The sequence below is a fragment of the Alligator mississippiensis genome, chromosome 10 (assembly GCF_030867095.1).
Source record: "Alligator mississippiensis isolate rAllMis1 chromosome 10, rAllMis1, whole genome shotgun sequence".
NCBI classification, from domain to species: domain Eukaryota; kingdom Metazoa; phylum Chordata; order Crocodylia; family Alligatoridae; genus Alligator; species Alligator mississippiensis.
The window spans coordinates 38,733,712-38,749,497 of record NC_081833.1 but is presented as its reverse complement, the minus strand read 5'-3'; the positions used below and the strand labels follow the sequence as shown (position 1 = coordinate 38,749,497).

Here is a 15,786-nt window from a genome sequence, read left to right as displayed (position 1 = left end):
CGGAGGAAGTAGTTCCGACGGCGAAGGAAAGTAGTTCCCTGGTGACAGCGACGACTCTCTGCGCGACCCGGAAGAGCGGCTGAGCCGGCGGCGTTCTCTCCCCTTCCTGCGGTGAGGCGGCTACGGAAGGCGTCATACGAGTACGGCGCGTCCCTCCGCGGGCGGCCTAGGCTCGGCGGCGGCGGCGCGGGGAGCAGCCAGCGCGGCCCTGCCCGGCCCGTCCCGGCGGCATGTTCAAGAACACGTTCCAGAGCGGGTTCCTGTCCGTGCTGTACAGCATCGGGAGCAAGCCCCTGCAGATCTGGGACAAGAAGGTGCCGGGCCGGGGGCACCGGGGGGCGCAGCGCGGGGGGCACGGGGCTCCCTCCAGGGACGAGCCGTCCCCATGGCAACAGGCCGCCCGGCCCCACCTGCGTCGTGCCAGGCCTCGCTCTCGGGCAGCCTCGGTGTGTGCCCTGGAGTGTGAAGCGGCGCCTCTCCTGCCTCTGGCTCTTCCTCCCACCTCATTCTGCGCATCCACACGTTCACCTCATTCCCGATCCAAATTTCCTCCCGTCCCGTGGAGTCGGGCTGGGGATGCAGCCCCTGCACCAGCTGCTGGCTTTTAGAAAACCAGTTGCAGCTGCTTCTCTTTCTCCATCCCGCGGCACAGGGCTTTTTGGACATTTCATTGTTTATAAAAAGCTTTAAATTCTTCTCCCTTCCTGCCCTGAGGAGCCAGGCAGGTGTGGGGAGCTGCTAGGGAGAAGGCGAGAGCGACCACGTGCAGCAGGTGATGCAGCGCTCTGAGTAAACAGGAGAAAAGTGATGCTCCTTTTTGGATTTATTTATAACAGCCCTGTGTAATCTGTGTGCCTTTCCCTGAAGCTGGTTATCCGAGATGCCCAGCAGCCACTGTTTAAAAGCTGTCATCTTTCCCTTTTAGCCCCCTTATGGTGTATGCAGAAAGACTGGCTCTTTTTCTAATTTTTTTCCTATAAGAGTGTTGAGGATGTTTGCTCTCCTCTTCCCAGGTTTTGCTATATTCTTCTTGGACATTTGAGATGTCTGTGAACTCTTGTATCATAATGGAAAGGTTGGAGATCTTGAGTATGTCACTGATGCCCCCTCCTCTCAAATCTCTCATTAGTGATAGATGCCATTACACATGAGCATTGCCTGGTCTGACTAGAGTCCGCTTCCCCAGCGGTAAGTCCTCTGTGGTGTCATAACTCTGTTAGTTCTCCAGACATCCTGAATGGAGGAGACTTGAATTTTTAATGTAATTTATCAGGCAGAGAAAGCATAGTGATTATGATGTATTGTGATGCAGCTAATTCGAGAGCAGTGGTGGGGGCAGAGAAATTAGAGTGATGTAGAACTGGAGGCAGCAACCTTTTAGGATGACAGGCTGCTTTAATGGTGCTAGGTTTGAAGGTGAGCCCCTGACTGCTACTGACCTGGCTGCTGCCGCCAGTCCCACCCGTGGTGCCAACCAGATTGCCTCCAATATCCTAGGTTTATGAGCTGAATCTGGCCTGTGAGCTGTAGGTGGTCGACCCCTGGCCTAAAATGTCTTCTTGTTTCAAACTGCTCAGCTACTGCCTGTGCTACATTAGGCACATGTACTTAGACTTGCATGGGTTCATGTCAGTGCTTACCACAGCTGGGCACAGTCTGGGCGAGCAGCACACAGACACTGTCAGTGTGCCTGTAGACCTGCTGTTCCTGGTGCCAGGCAACACAGATGTCTATCTGCCACTACGGAGGCTTGTCATGGGACATTTATACACGTACCTTTTTGTCCTGTGACATGCTGGAGATCCAGATTAATTGAGTCTGCTCTGCATGTGAGCTGGTGCGCACTCTGCTGCATCGCATGCAGTTGTATAAGTGGTGAAATGCGCATCAGTATGCAGAAAAGGTCAGTGCTGCACTTTTGAACTAAAACACCTTCGAGGTATTTTAGTTAAAAAGTCCACTGTTGCCATTTTCTCAGTGCTAATGTGTATTTTGCCACTTATACAACTGCATGTGTCACAGCGCTAAGTGCTTTTTAAAAATGATGACCAGAGCCCATTAAAGAGGAGGCTGAAATCAGTAGATTCTTCTTGCCTGTGACATCTGAGATGGTTAGCATTTCTAGGAAATGTATTCTTTAAAAAATATTGATAAGAGACATTTGGGAGCTTTTTATTACGCGTAAATGGATTTATTCACATATGCATGTTTACTCTGCTCATGGTTTGGAGTTTTTGAAGTGTTCTAATGCCATTTCGTGTAGACCTGGGTTTGGCTGTAAACTGGGAAGTGCTCTTAGTCTTGTGTGTCTTGGAGCTTTAGGAAATGAGTAAGACCATGCCTGTTTTAATTTCTGGTGCAACATATTGCAATAATGTATCAAAATCTGTAGCTCTGGTGTGAACCCTACATGATACCTGTGTAGTGGTTCTGTGTCAGGGCTGTATGCTATGCTTATGTGCATGGGAAAGGTTTTCAGAAAACCTTTCCAGGAATAGGGTGGAATTTCTGGAGAAGGGGAGAGAGAAATCTCAAAACAGCCGCAAGGTTGGCAATCAGAGACACTCACCTGGGATGTGGGACACTTGAATTTTAGTCTCTGGGCTGAATCAAGTGGAGCAGGGACTTGGACCTCACTCTTTTACACCCCAGGTAAGTGCTATGACAACCAGGGTATTGGCTGTTCTGATGACAGCTATATCATGCTAGTTTTTTATGTGGATACCTTGAAGAGATCTTGGTTTTATCCTGATGCAAAATAAAAAGAAAACCTAGAATCTCCAAGCTTTGCAGGATGGAAGGACTGTTTCCTATCTAGTGCTAATGTAGTTATATTTAGCCTAATTTTCTTAATGTATGTAGATCTAGGGGCAGGTGTGGAAACATGGGTGGGTAAACTCGGTTAGGCTGGATGATCATTGTGGCTTCAACTGCTTACTGTATACACTACCTTCCTTCCTTTCCTGTGTTTTTCCCCATGTGCTGTGGTTTCTAAGCAGGTGGCTTGACAATGAGGGTAGCTGATTCACAGACTTGCTCTGTGCTTAATGTTCTTTCTGTACACAGACCAGCACTCTGGAGTCCAAAGTAGATTTTGCTAAAACGTAGTGGTTGACTCGTAGCTTTCTAAGCAAGGGGAAGCATTACTTCCTGACAGAGCAGGTGCTTGAGACTCTGCAATACAGAACTTATTTGTTGGACATGTTTTTGTGCAGACCTCATCAACCTTAATATTCTGAACTTGGGGGCTTCTCTCCTGAAATTTCAGAGCCATCCAAGCTGTACTTGGTGTCCAGTTTTACTCTTGCTATTGCCATGTCAGTACTGTGCTATTGAGAAACCCAGTTCATTCCTGAGCCTCTGACTTGCCTATGAGTGGAATTCATTGCAAGCCTTACTTCTGTAATGGATCAAAACCATTTGACACTTCATCAAATGTATTGATTTTTCTTGTTAATGCCTCCAGGTACAGAACAAATGAGGAATTCCTTATGCTGGAGGAGAGAGAGGCTTGAAAGTTATAGCAGCTTTGAGTACAATGGTGCAAGGATTCAGGATTCATTCAGATACCAAATAACCACTCTTGACGTCTAAACACAGACTATAAATAACTTATTTTTTACTGTTTCTCTGAGCATTGTGGATGGGAAGTTCTTTCTCTAATTATATCAGAAAACTGCTGTGGCTACATGTGGATGGTGGGAATAGCATAATTCTGAGGGGGAGGAATGGAATCCTTGCCTACAGCGATTGGGGAAATGGTGCTAGCAACAGCTGTGTTTAAATTCTGCTGTTGCTAGTAGGGATCCAGCCACACAGTTGGTCACCTAACAACCTCTGCATTGAAATTGGACAGCAGTAAACATTACTTGAAGGTGCCTCTAGAGGGCTCCATCAATCCATTTAGTCCTTTGTCCTAACAGACTTGGGCTGAACAACTCAGCTCTTGGTGGACGAATTAATTTTATTTCTCTTCAGTCATTCAGTTACATGAAGCTGAAATGTTATGATGAACAATGATTGTGGGTACAAATGAGTTCAGGCAAAACTATTTTGAGGTGCTGTCCCCTTTAAAACCATTCATTTTTTAATGATGCGTGTGCATATGCATTTTTATTTTCTTTATAGAAAAGTTAGGAAATAACCACTAACTTTTATTATTCAAAAATAGGTTAAACTTTTTCTGTGGACGGAAGGGCTTTAAAGTCCTGTTGCTTAACTTCTAAAAGTCACTTTTTTGCTGAACTGATATGTTGAAAATGTTAGCCTGAAAGAAGAGGTTTTTTCCTCTGACACTAACTTCTGAGAGTTCCAGAAGATGATATAATGAAAATCCCTCTGCTGTTAACTACAGCGATCATTGCTGAGCAACTGCTTTATATGCTTTAAAGCATAGCAGTAAATTTTGTTTCTGTGGCATTAAGAGTTCCCCTGCTGGACAGTGTTGCCATCACCTATGAAGTTGCTATTCACCTTAATCAGTGTATCAGCCTTTGTGGGGATGACTTGCAGGAGGAGTCATTAAAGACTTTTCACCTGTGAGTCTAATCTAAGATGGTTGATGGGGCAGTTCTGATGGCTCTTTCATCATCTTTTTTTAAATGAGTTTGTTGCTTCTACCCTTTTCACTCACTCTGTTTTCTAGGGAAAAATTGGAGACCAATGTCTGAATGCTAATGGAATTTGTGGAAAGGGAGATGCATAGCTGGAAATAGTTAGCAAACTGTCCTTATCTCCTGTATGCCAACCAGCCTCCTCTATATGGTGATGTTCCAGATACTGGAGTTCTTAGTTCAGACTTGCTGTAGATGCCCTAATGTTAAGACCATGACTGTGCCTACTGCCATACTTGTCTGACTCATTCCCACTGCTTTCACTCTTTTTCTGCTAACTTTCTGTTTCCTCTCATTTACTTCTCATGTTCCTAGAAACCTTCTATGAAAAGTGGCACCTTCCTTTTCAGTCTCTCTCCATTTTGGAGAGGAAAACTTATTTTTACTATCCAGTTTCATTTAGGAACCCTGTTGACCTAACTAAACAATGTATTAAATCATATTTAAATAATTGCTATCCTTCTTGGCTGTCTCACTAGAGAAGCCAAAAACTTAATCTTTTCCACCCTCACAGCCACCCCGTTTGAACTACCACCAATGGGGAAGTTGTAGCCTGGGAACAGGCTTTCTTCCCACTAGATTATCTAGCCATGCTTAAGCATGTTATTTTCTCTGCGCTAAAATAGCACAGTATATCCTTGTGGTTGTAGCATCCCTGACTGCTGCTAATAGAGAGGAACACAATAGGGTGATTTCAATCACAGATGGCAAAACTATCAAATCTCCTGAATGTCACCAAGCTGGTTTCTCTTAGGCTTGTCAGTGGGGGAAGCATTTGGTGCAAAGAAGGGTAGTCTTGAAGAGCAGGAATACACATTTACCCCAGGAGGAGTTTTTTCTGGAAGCATAATGTTCTCTGTAAGTGCTTGTGAGGGCTTTTAACAAGATTAAAGCCCTAGTCTGTCAGTCAGAGCTAGTATTCTTTACCATTATTGGGATCCAGTGAGAAACTTCCTTAAAGCTCTTAGTGTAATAACAGAACAGCGAGATGGGCTGCACTCGGATCTTATCGCTCTTGCAGCAATGTGTCCAATATTGACCATCTAAAAAGCCTAAATTAGCAATTTTAAGATGAATTGCTGGTCTCCTAAATCATTTTATTACCCATGTCTGGAATCATCTCATTAGAACCTTAACGTGGCTCTATATATTAGTAGCAGTTAGTGCTGAAGAAATTAAATCATGAGACCTCAAGGAAGCAATGTGCTGATCCAGCTTTGGGAAGAAGGCAACTTAATTACTAAAAGTGCCTTTTAAATGTAGATAAATCTGATAGGAAATGAGCTGCTGCATTAAAAAATAAACCTGCAAAATGTGGTATTCAGCACAGTCAGTCACAGAGGAGAATGAGTTTGATTTGGCTTCCATTTTCTACTTTGTCATCCCTGCCTTGTGCAGGGAGCAGACTGTGACTAAATGGATTGAATTGCTGGAGGTCTCTTATCAGATCAGTTAATGGTTTCTCTCCAGCCAGACTCCATGATTGGCATAACTCTAAACAAACACTTTCTTCATCATTGGGGCTGTTTGCCATCTTTTTTGGTGGACTGTCCTGTCCCAGGAATGAGTAGTAGCCTGTGGAGGATGGCAGTTTTGTAGGCAGAGAAAGGAGTGTTTGCATCAGCCTACAGACAGACATAGGATAGAGGTCCATCTCTTTGCTTCTGCTTTTGTTGTAGTCTGAGTCCTTTTTCTGGTGTGTTTTGATTTAGCTCTTGTCTGGCTAATGCCATATTTGGCTTTTCCTATGTGAGCCTAACACATGTGAGTCCCTCGACAGCCATTTGATTGGATTATTTTGTATCAAGGAACTTATTTTGCCCTTCCTTTCTGCATCTGCTGAGTTCATTGTGCCTTGCAGACTGATTGAAGGCCCTTGCTCAGCATTCATCTGATACTGAAGGGTAGCAGTGTGGCCCAGGAGCCAAGTTTTGGCTGTGTGTCATGATGGGCTGCTTTCTTCATGTAAATGTTGAGATGGGTTCATGTTGGATAGATCTCCAGAGCACTCCTGGTTTCTGGGTTGGGAAGTCTCTTCTACTCTTGCTTTCTTCTCGCCCTCATGAGTAATAAAATGTTCTCTTTCCTTCTTTTCTTCCAGGTGCGCAATGGTCATATCAAACGAATCACTGACAACGATATCCAGTCTCTGGTGCTGGAGATCGAAGGAACCAATGTCAGGTAGACTAGAAAGGCCCATTCTTTGCCTTAATGTGTTTAGTTTTCAACCGTAATGAAAGATCATGGTGCTGCTTCAGTCTTTGGGTCTCCCAGAGACTGTCAGTCTTTTCCCCTCAGCTTATTGCCAGAATAGCCCCTTTTGTCCTCCTTTTGTGGTTGGGATGGGGAGAGTGACATTGCAGCCTGTCTGTGCTCTGTTGCTTTTACCCCAAGATGTTTTGGTTGTAAACCTCAGTGGAGTTTTTTTAAATGCTTTCAGCGCTTCAGTTGCAAACTGAACTCCTACTCTGTGCTGACTGTCACCTGCTATTGCTCCCTAACCATGTCAGAGCCATCTCCCCATCTTCACCCTGTTATAACTTGCACTTCTTATCAGAGACTGTTTGGAGCATTGGAGCCCTTAAGTTATCCAGGCCTGGAGAATCCCACTAAGATTAGCAGAATTGCTGCAGAAGCAATGCACTGTCTCTTGCACCTTGTTGCCTTAGGGCTGTCCCTCTTGGTCACCAATTTACTGAAAAACCTGACTATGGGGGAAACATTTTAGTGGCAGCAGGAAGTGAGGGTAAATAGAATGTTTTGGTTGACATGATTTGTGGCTTCATGGCTTGCCAGACCTATGGCCCAGACTTCTGGGGCATGCTAGCCTCTGATATTTCCCTGAGCATGTGTGCACTTGAAGTTAGTCCTCATTTTGTTGGAAGGTGCTGGAACCTGGGGCTCATGTGGACTTAAGATTTAAGGGCTTCCTGTGTAATTCACCTATTGCTCATGTAGGTATCTGCAGCTACACCTCTGCCTTATCCTATGCAGCTGGACATGAGTAATTAGAACTCTAAGGTGTGTTCCTTTCTCCTCCCAGTACCACATACATCACCTGCCCTGCTGACCCAAAGAAGACACTGGGCATTAAACTGCCCTTCCTGGTGATGATCATCAAGAACCTAAAGAAATACTTCACTTTTGAAGTGCAGGTGAGTGGGAGAGGGTGCAGGGATACTGTGGAGTAATTTCAGAGGGAGTCCTCTTTACTGCCCTTCAGTAACTTCTCTGTATGGAGATGAGCAGCTGTCTGTCTTGGTGCATGTACCTTCCATTGCTATCATACATGAGCACCTCCCAGACACCAACATACCTATCCTTCAGCAGCCCTGCAAGGTCAGGAAATATTATCACCATTTGACAGATGAGGAATTGAGGCCCAAAGTGGATATGAAGTGATTTGTTTGAGGAGGCACAGAGAAGTTGGTTGCAGTGCTGGATCTGAGTCCTAATTCAGTACATCCTCCTCAAGATAATCATTCTTCCCCTTTTCCTTTTGCTCAGTGTCAAGGCTGTTTTTCTAGCCTAACTAGGTCCGGTACCTGAAAGAGAGGGGATCCCAGTGTTAAAAGATGTGGTCGCTATATCTGAAATCAAGTTTTGATGTTAGCTCCAGATACTGACTTCAAAATAATCTGATGGGCAAAGGGGTGAGAAGGTGGGGGAAATGTTGTTGTTTAGAACCTCTTAGGCGGCCTAAGCCCCAAGTCAGTCTTTCCTGAATGTAATCCACTGCTGACTCCTGTGCTGGACCTACCTGATGGGGCCTTGTTTTTCTTCTGCATCAGGTGCTGGATGATAAGAACGTGCGCAGGCGGTTTCGGGCAAGTAACTACCAGAGCACAACCCGGGTGAAGCCCTTTATTTGCACCATGCCAATGCGGTTGGATGATGGCTGGAACCAAATCCAGTTCAATTTATCTGACTTCACGCGTCGTGCCTATGGGACGAACTACATCGAGACCCTGAGGGTCCAGGTACAAGCTGGTCCAGCAGCCAAGCTCTGCTGTCAGGGGAGGGCACTTTTTCCCTGGGCTGAATTTTCTATCTCTGGAGATCAACCCCTGCTGTCCTTCTCCTCCCCAGCCAAAGGAATATTGTCAGGGACTGGGGCATGCCTCTGCTTCTCTTCTTCTTCAGTGACCTGTCCAAGGGGTGTAAGAATCCTAAGACCCCCTCAGCAGTCACTTGGGGTCTTCATATATTGGGCAACGAGGTGATGATACTGGGCCTCAGTGCTGCCCTGCTCAGTTCACTTGCGTCTGGGCTAGTAATGGAACTAACATCAGTCTCTGCCTCCTCTTGCCTGCCTTTGAGCATTATGAATTGCCACAGTTCTGAGGTTAACCCAGATGCCCCTGGCCTTCATGGGGGACATCCACTTCACTCAGCCTTGGCTCAAAATCCTTCTTGGCTCTAAATCCTTCATTTCCCTCCCCTCAGACTGGGGTTGGAAAGCCTCAGTCCCTCTTACAATTCACTGAGATGATCTGGATAGGTTTAAGTGTTTTTCACTACCTGCAGATATGCACCCACAGGGAAAATGATTTATGCAGTGACCAAGTAGCTTCCACTAAACACCGTACAATTTATTTAAGACAAAAAAAAAAGGAGGAGAAAATATATCCTGAAGCCATAAACCACTCGCGTGCATACTGAACTTACCAGTAGGGGTGTGCTAAATTTTGCCACCAGTTTTATTTAGACCTGCTTTGAGGTCGAAACAGTAAAGTCGAAACAAAACAGATATGGTTGAAACAGCCTCGAAACAAAACAAGGCAAGTTGAAATGTTTTGCCGTTTCAATGCTGTTTCGATGTTTCGCCCATAGGTTATAATGGGAAAGGTCAAAACAGCCTATAGCTTTGTCATTTCTGGCCAGATTTGGATAGAACTTGCAGAAATGGTAGCCCCTTCTGAGGGCATAAGGCATGTCAAGTTTCAAGAAGATACGTGCAGGAGGTTTGGAGAAACTGCACCCCAAAATCTTGAGAGCCAAACTCATGTCACGTGTGTATGTTAAGCCACAGCGGGGTCAAAAGTACAGGAGTGCTAGCCCCTGCTGAAACCACAAAGCCTGCCACATTTCAAGGAGATAGGTGCAGGGGTTTGGGGGAAACTGCACCTCAAGCTGTGGACAAACAAAACTCATGACATGGGTGACACTGTGTGTGTTAAGGCACAGTAGGGTGAAAGCTGCAGGCCTGCTAGCCCCTGCTGCAGCCACAAAGCCTGCCAGATGTCAAGGAGAAAGGTGCAGGGGTTCTGGGGCCCTGCACCTCTAACTGCTGACAGGCAAAACTCATGACATGGGTGCTTGTGCAACTGTGTCTGTCTTGGGGCAGTGGGGATGGAACTACTGCAGGCCTGACTGCTAGGCCCTGCTGCGGCCATGAAGCCTGCCAGCTCCCGAGGAGATTGGTGCAGGGGGGTTCTGGGGCCCTGCACCCCTAGCTGCTGACAGACAAAACTTGTGACATGGGTACTTTTGCAACCGTGTGTGTCTGTCTTGGGGCAGTTGATTGTATTCGTTATTTCCTCTCCTTAGCCTGTGGTTTTGTAGGTGTTAATCCATGCTCGTTAAGTCATTATGTAGTAGCTAGGTACTGTGTATTGAGCTGGTCCCCGAGTGAATCATGATTAATTGGTAACTGGTAACACAGTAGCTTAGCAGCCAGGCCTGCAGTAGTCCTCGTGGTTGTGTGTCGTCCCCCAGTTCCCCAAGACAGACACAGTTGTACAAGCACCCATGTCATGAGTTTTGCTTGTCTGCAGCTTGAGGTGCAGTTTCCCCCAAAACCCTGCACTTATCTCCTTGAAACTTGGCAGGCTTTGTGGCCTTAGCAGGGGCCACCACCCCTGAAGTTTTCAGCCCGCTGTGCCTTAACACACACAGTGTCATCTATATCAAGTTTTGCCTGTCAGCAGCTTGAGGTGCAGTTCTCCCCAAACGCCTGCACCTTTCACCTTGAAATTTGGCAGGCTTTGTGGCCTCAGCAGGGGCTAGCAAGCCTGCAGGTTTGACCCCCATTGTGTCTTAACATATACACGTGAGACAAGTTTTGCGCTCAAGATTTTGGGGTGCAGTTTCTCTGAACCCCCTGAGCCTATCTTCTTGAAACTTAGCACACATCATGCCCTCAGAAGGGGCTACCATTCCTGCAAGTTTCATTGAAATCTGGCCAGAAATGACAGTTATATCAACCTTCCCCATTATATCCTATGGGTGAAATGTCGAAACAGGGTCGAAATGGCAAAATGTTTTGACGGAACGAAACAGGACAGCCGTTTCGACTCGAAACGAAACGCTGTTCTGTCAGAATGTTGAAATGCTGGTCAAAACGAAACGCTTCCATTTCACACAGCCCTACTTACCAGGTGTTACTCATCACCCACAGGGGACCCTGACAGGTATGGCACCCAGATTTTTCAGCTCTTTGTTCTACTGTGAGCATCTTGGGTCCCAGCTAGTCTTTCGCATAGTCTGAAATATGACTTCTAGGCCTCTTGAACCAAAACAAGCATATCCTCGTTTCTGAGGGAGCAAGGCTCATTACATACCTTAGTGTTCTGCAGTAATTAGCCCTAGTGTATTTCCATAGGAAGCCCACCCACGGGTCTAGGTACACACACATACAGAGAATGTTAATCTCTCTCATACAGAAGTCTCTGTTTTATTTAAATGTTCCATGTGTCTAACACTTCTTAGTATAGAAACTTTTGATATTTCCTACTCTGAAGCATCACATGTGTCACACAAGGAAGTTGGAAAGGTGCTATTACTGCTGTTAGCTGGCAGCTGAGTCTCTTTGGGATGCCAGTCCTGCCTTAAAGGTGCAGACAATGGATTTGAAAGCCTGTTCTTGGGCTTGTTTTCAGGGCAGTCTGAAAGAATCATTAAAGTATCAGAAAAAGGTGCAGGAGTGGGGTTGCACTCTGTGGTGAGGGAACATTGAAATTCAGATAAATAAGGGGAGCTTCAGAAAGCAGAGGTGGGGGGGAAGTGTGGGAGGAACATGCTTGTCTTCTGGCAGTTGGTGCAGGGCTCATTCCATGGAACTCGGCCAAAGCACAAGGCTTTTTAACCAGCTCCCAGTACTAGGTACCATCTGCTGCATAGAACAAGTGCTGAATGTAAGGCTGAAGGAGGCTGATGTAGGGCTGAGAGCAAGGCCCCACTCTGCCTCTATGAAGCAATTATGTGACGCGTATTCCAGGATTTAATCAGACATTTCTTCCCAGGCCCCTTACTCCATAAAATGCACCAGATACACTGCAGTGTCTCATAACCCTTTAGTCAGTCCTCCAGCCGCATTCAGGACAAATAATGTTTTTGAGATTTCAGGAGGTAGCAGGACATCCAGCCATAAAAACTGAGGGAATGATGTGTGGGTAGGATAACTGATGAGGTTGGGGAGAAGCTGCTAGAAAGCAGGATTGGAGGGGTTCTTTGCTGAGCTGGAGGGGGAGTCAGCAAGGCAGAATAATGCCTACACTATCCATAAGCAAAGGGGCTGGGGCTCTTAGATGATGGGAGATTTGAGAACTGAAAGAAGAGGCCAGCAGGAGGCTGGACTGTCCTGGGAAGGTCAGACCAGCACTGAGCTGGAGGGGAGAGGCTTGAAGGGAAGAAGATATGTGAAAGATGGGGCCAGCTGTGCCACTGCATTTTGATCTCCAGATCCATGCCAACTGTCGCATCCGGAGGGTGTACTTCTCTGACAGACTCTACTCGGAGGATGAGCTTCCAGCAGAGTTCAAGCTGTATCTCCCTGTTCAGAACAAGGCCAAGGTAAGCTGGAAAGGCAAGAAGGGAGAAGTAGAAACAGCAGATAAAGCCATTGCAAAAGTTGTCTCCTCTGTGCCTGGTGTTCCCTTTCCTCTTTCTCCTGATGCTTTGGCAAAAAATGTTTTTTCATGAGCTAATTGGCAGAGGCTTCTCTGTCAGTAAAGCATTTTCCCTGTGCTTGCAGGAGAGAACGCCTCATTGCTCACACTGCTTGCTGGCTCTAGTAGCACTACATTAAACAGTTTGCTGACTGCTGCTTGTCGCTGGTCTGGCTGGGGAAACTAAGTCCTGAAAGAGAGAAAGTGAGCTCTTTTCCTACTCCCAGAGGGAGCCTTCCCAAGTTAGGGGTTAGAGCAAGCAGAAAGTTTTGTTCTGTTTCTTCCCAGGGATCAAAGGCAGCATGAAATAGGCTGCTTCCCCCACACCTCTCATCAGCATGAAATTCACACCCAGCTAAGGAACAAAGCTACTGACAAACTGCAGTCTTCAAATGGAGGTGCTTGCTTTAGGGTCCTTCATCCCAGTCCATTTAGTTTCACTCCCATATCTTTCCTAATCCTGCCTGCTGCTGGTAGCATTGTTCCTACAATGATGGTAATATATTCTGGGGAGCGGTTGATGGGAAAGAAGCCATTTGCATCCTTCTGGAGTAATCACTGTGGTTATTTCAAGAGCTGTCTTGAGGTCCTTTATTGAGAAGCCCTCTCTGACCAAATAAATGCCATTGTGGTACAGATGCTTTGGGCTGGGCACAATAAGACAGCTAGTTAAAGCGTTAGTGGGGCTAAGAGGAATTTTTCTGAGAGCGGTTCTTCTCTTCCTAAAAGACTAACTCCAGTTTATTTACTGGTAGGTAGAGGGCAGTGTTAAAACAGCAGAAAATCATTGAGTGCTACCAGTGGAACATTTTCTTCTGTGTTATTACAAGTACAGGCAGTCCTCGGACTTATGACACAATTGGTTCCTGATAACTATGTCATAAGTCAAAACGTTGTAACTTGGAACTGATTTTCCCATAGGAAACAATGTTATAAATGGGGGGTTGGTTCCTGAACCAAGGCCCAATACCTTATTTTCACCAAAAATAACCCAGAATTTTGTACTTAATCAATTATAGATGAGTAATATAGCTACATTAATATGCTTATATTGTAAATAGCAATCATTGATTTGGAAAGACTTCTTTGAGGTGACTTTGCTGGACTTTCTGAAGGGCTCTTGGTTGGACTTTTTGAAGGGTTCTTGGCTGGAGTCTTCTCAGGAGTCTTGGCTGAATTTTGTCTGCTTTCTTAAAGAAACTGTCCAAGGAAATTTGGACAGATGTTCTCCAGGGAGATGGGCGATGCAGCGAACTTGTTTGCTGGCATGGCATCTTATCAAGCATTGTAAAGTCTAAACTGACATCAGAAAGTTGAAACAGGTGTCAATTTATAAAGTTGTAAGTGCAAAACGTTGTAACTCGAAATGTTGTAAGGTGAGGACTGCCTGTACCCTGTAATGTAGAAGACAGAACTAGAACCTACCCTTCTAGCAGGCTCCAGGTTGTATGTTAACTACAAGTTGCCTAGTAACACACAGTCTCCTTTATTTGTCCCCTGTCAGCAATAACGCCACTTGGGAAGAGACGTGAGGGATGTGCCGTGGGTCCATACGAATGGGAAGGCAGGTGATGAACGTCCTACTGAAACAAAAGTTTAGAAAAATTCACTCTGCATAGGGTAACTGCATTGAATAATCTGATATCCCTTTTCTGGACAGGACACAACTAACCATGTAATAATACTGGAAATTGTTTTGCGAGTATGTGATATGTAGCACAGAATCAGAGTATTTATCTGGCTGTTCCTAAAAGCTGCAAGTGACGTGGTCTCTAATTTTTGCTTTGCTTGGGGGAATTGCCAAGTGAGCAGCAGTTGTGTGTCTGAAGAGAGGATTCAGTGTGGTATTACAGGGTTAAGTGTGCCCTCGCAAAGATACCAATATGGCTTTTTCCCCCCTTCCTGCTTTTCCATCTCCTTTATTTTATATGTGCTCTAAATATGGATGTAATACTCACACTTTGAAAGTTATTAAACATTTGATTCTGTTTGTAAGTTTGGTCCTAGTATCTCCCTCTTTTGATAGTATCTATGAACTTGCTTGCATACATTGAAACTCCAAGGGAACTTCTTAGTAACTCAGACAGTAAAATTACCTTTAAGTCCAATTTTTTGGACACTCTGCCTTCAAGGGAACCATTGCCACTGTGGTTAGAACGGACACAATAGCATTACCATCCAGGGAAAATAGTATTAGAAGAGGCCAACTAATCCAACCCCCTCTCTTCAGAGCAGGATCATCCCTGTCTAAACCATCCCAGAAATTGCACAAGTTCCAGTAGTGAGGGTAGAACCTACCTGTGGCTGGTTCTGGCTAGTACTGCTCTTCACTCAGTGGAAGGGCAGTCACATGAAGATGGGCCTTTGTGCTCCTCTGGCTGAATTCATGAGGGAGAATCAAGTTCTCTAGGAGCTGCAGATTAGTTTTGGAATCATACCATATAAAAACACCCTTTGTTTTTCTATCCAGCCTTTTAACAGCCTCTTGTAGTGAAAGGCACAAAGTAACAGTCTGCCAGTTTATTGCTCTTCCTCAGGCTCAAAGTGAAGGTCTGGCAAATCTGAAGCTCTGTATTTTGCTGCTGTAAAGCGTTTCCCCTCTAAACCTAGCTGCCCATAGCTTTCACTCTTACCAGAATAATATGCTATCAAACTTATTCCAGTAATGTAAGAACAGTGAGTGTGGGTCAGTTCCACAATGGGTTAAGCAAAGTACATAGCCTGTTTATCCCTTCTTGGAACTGGGATGTGCAGCAGATAAGAGGAAATGACAGTTGCATAGTTCCTTTAATACAAACATGATATCATTGGGGTTTTACTGTTAGAAGAATATACAGGGAGTGGGGGATGAGAGGTTACCAGTTTAAATGGCTGAACCAAACTTTTAATATAGCTCTGTCCCTCTACACAGCCAGACCAGAGATTTGAGTCTTCAGCTTTTGAGCTCACAGATCTGAGTCTTTCAGCTTAAGCATTAGTTTCATGCTTCTAGATTCAAGGGCCTGGGTTCAGTCCCTGTTTCTGATGATCCTTCTGGCTTTGAAGTTTTTTGAATTTTTAAATTCTGGTATTTTTTTGTAGACTCTTCCTCACTGATCCAATAAGTTGCCAGATGTCCAAGGTGTCTGCAATATTTGCATCTTTAAACTAACAGGGTTTTTAAAAAGGAGCCACCAATTCCATTCTGATGTTCACGTTGAAGCTGCTTGTAGAGGGCTTCCTGTGGGAGACCATTTAAAAGTATATTAACAACTGAATTGCCTGGTAACTTGGCCAGTAAAACA

General features: G+C 45.3%; 1 protein-coding gene across 1 annotated transcript; it reads left to right on the top strand.

Annotated features, from left to right (window-relative positions):
- Positions 1-123: 123 nt before the first annotated feature.
- Positions 124-14,497, top strand: CFAP20 (cilia and flagella associated protein 20). Its single transcript, XM_006271700.4, has 6 exons — positions 124-314; positions 6,715-6,794; positions 7,657-7,768; positions 8,405-8,593; positions 12,297-12,407; positions 14,007-14,497. The coding sequence occupies exons 1-6, from the start codon at positions 231-233 to the stop codon at positions 14,010-14,012; spliced, it is 582 nt and encodes a 193-aa protein (XP_006271762.1). The 5' UTR covers positions 124-230; the 3' UTR covers positions 14,013-14,497.
- The last annotated feature ends 1,289 nt before the right edge of the window (positions 14,498-15,786 follow it).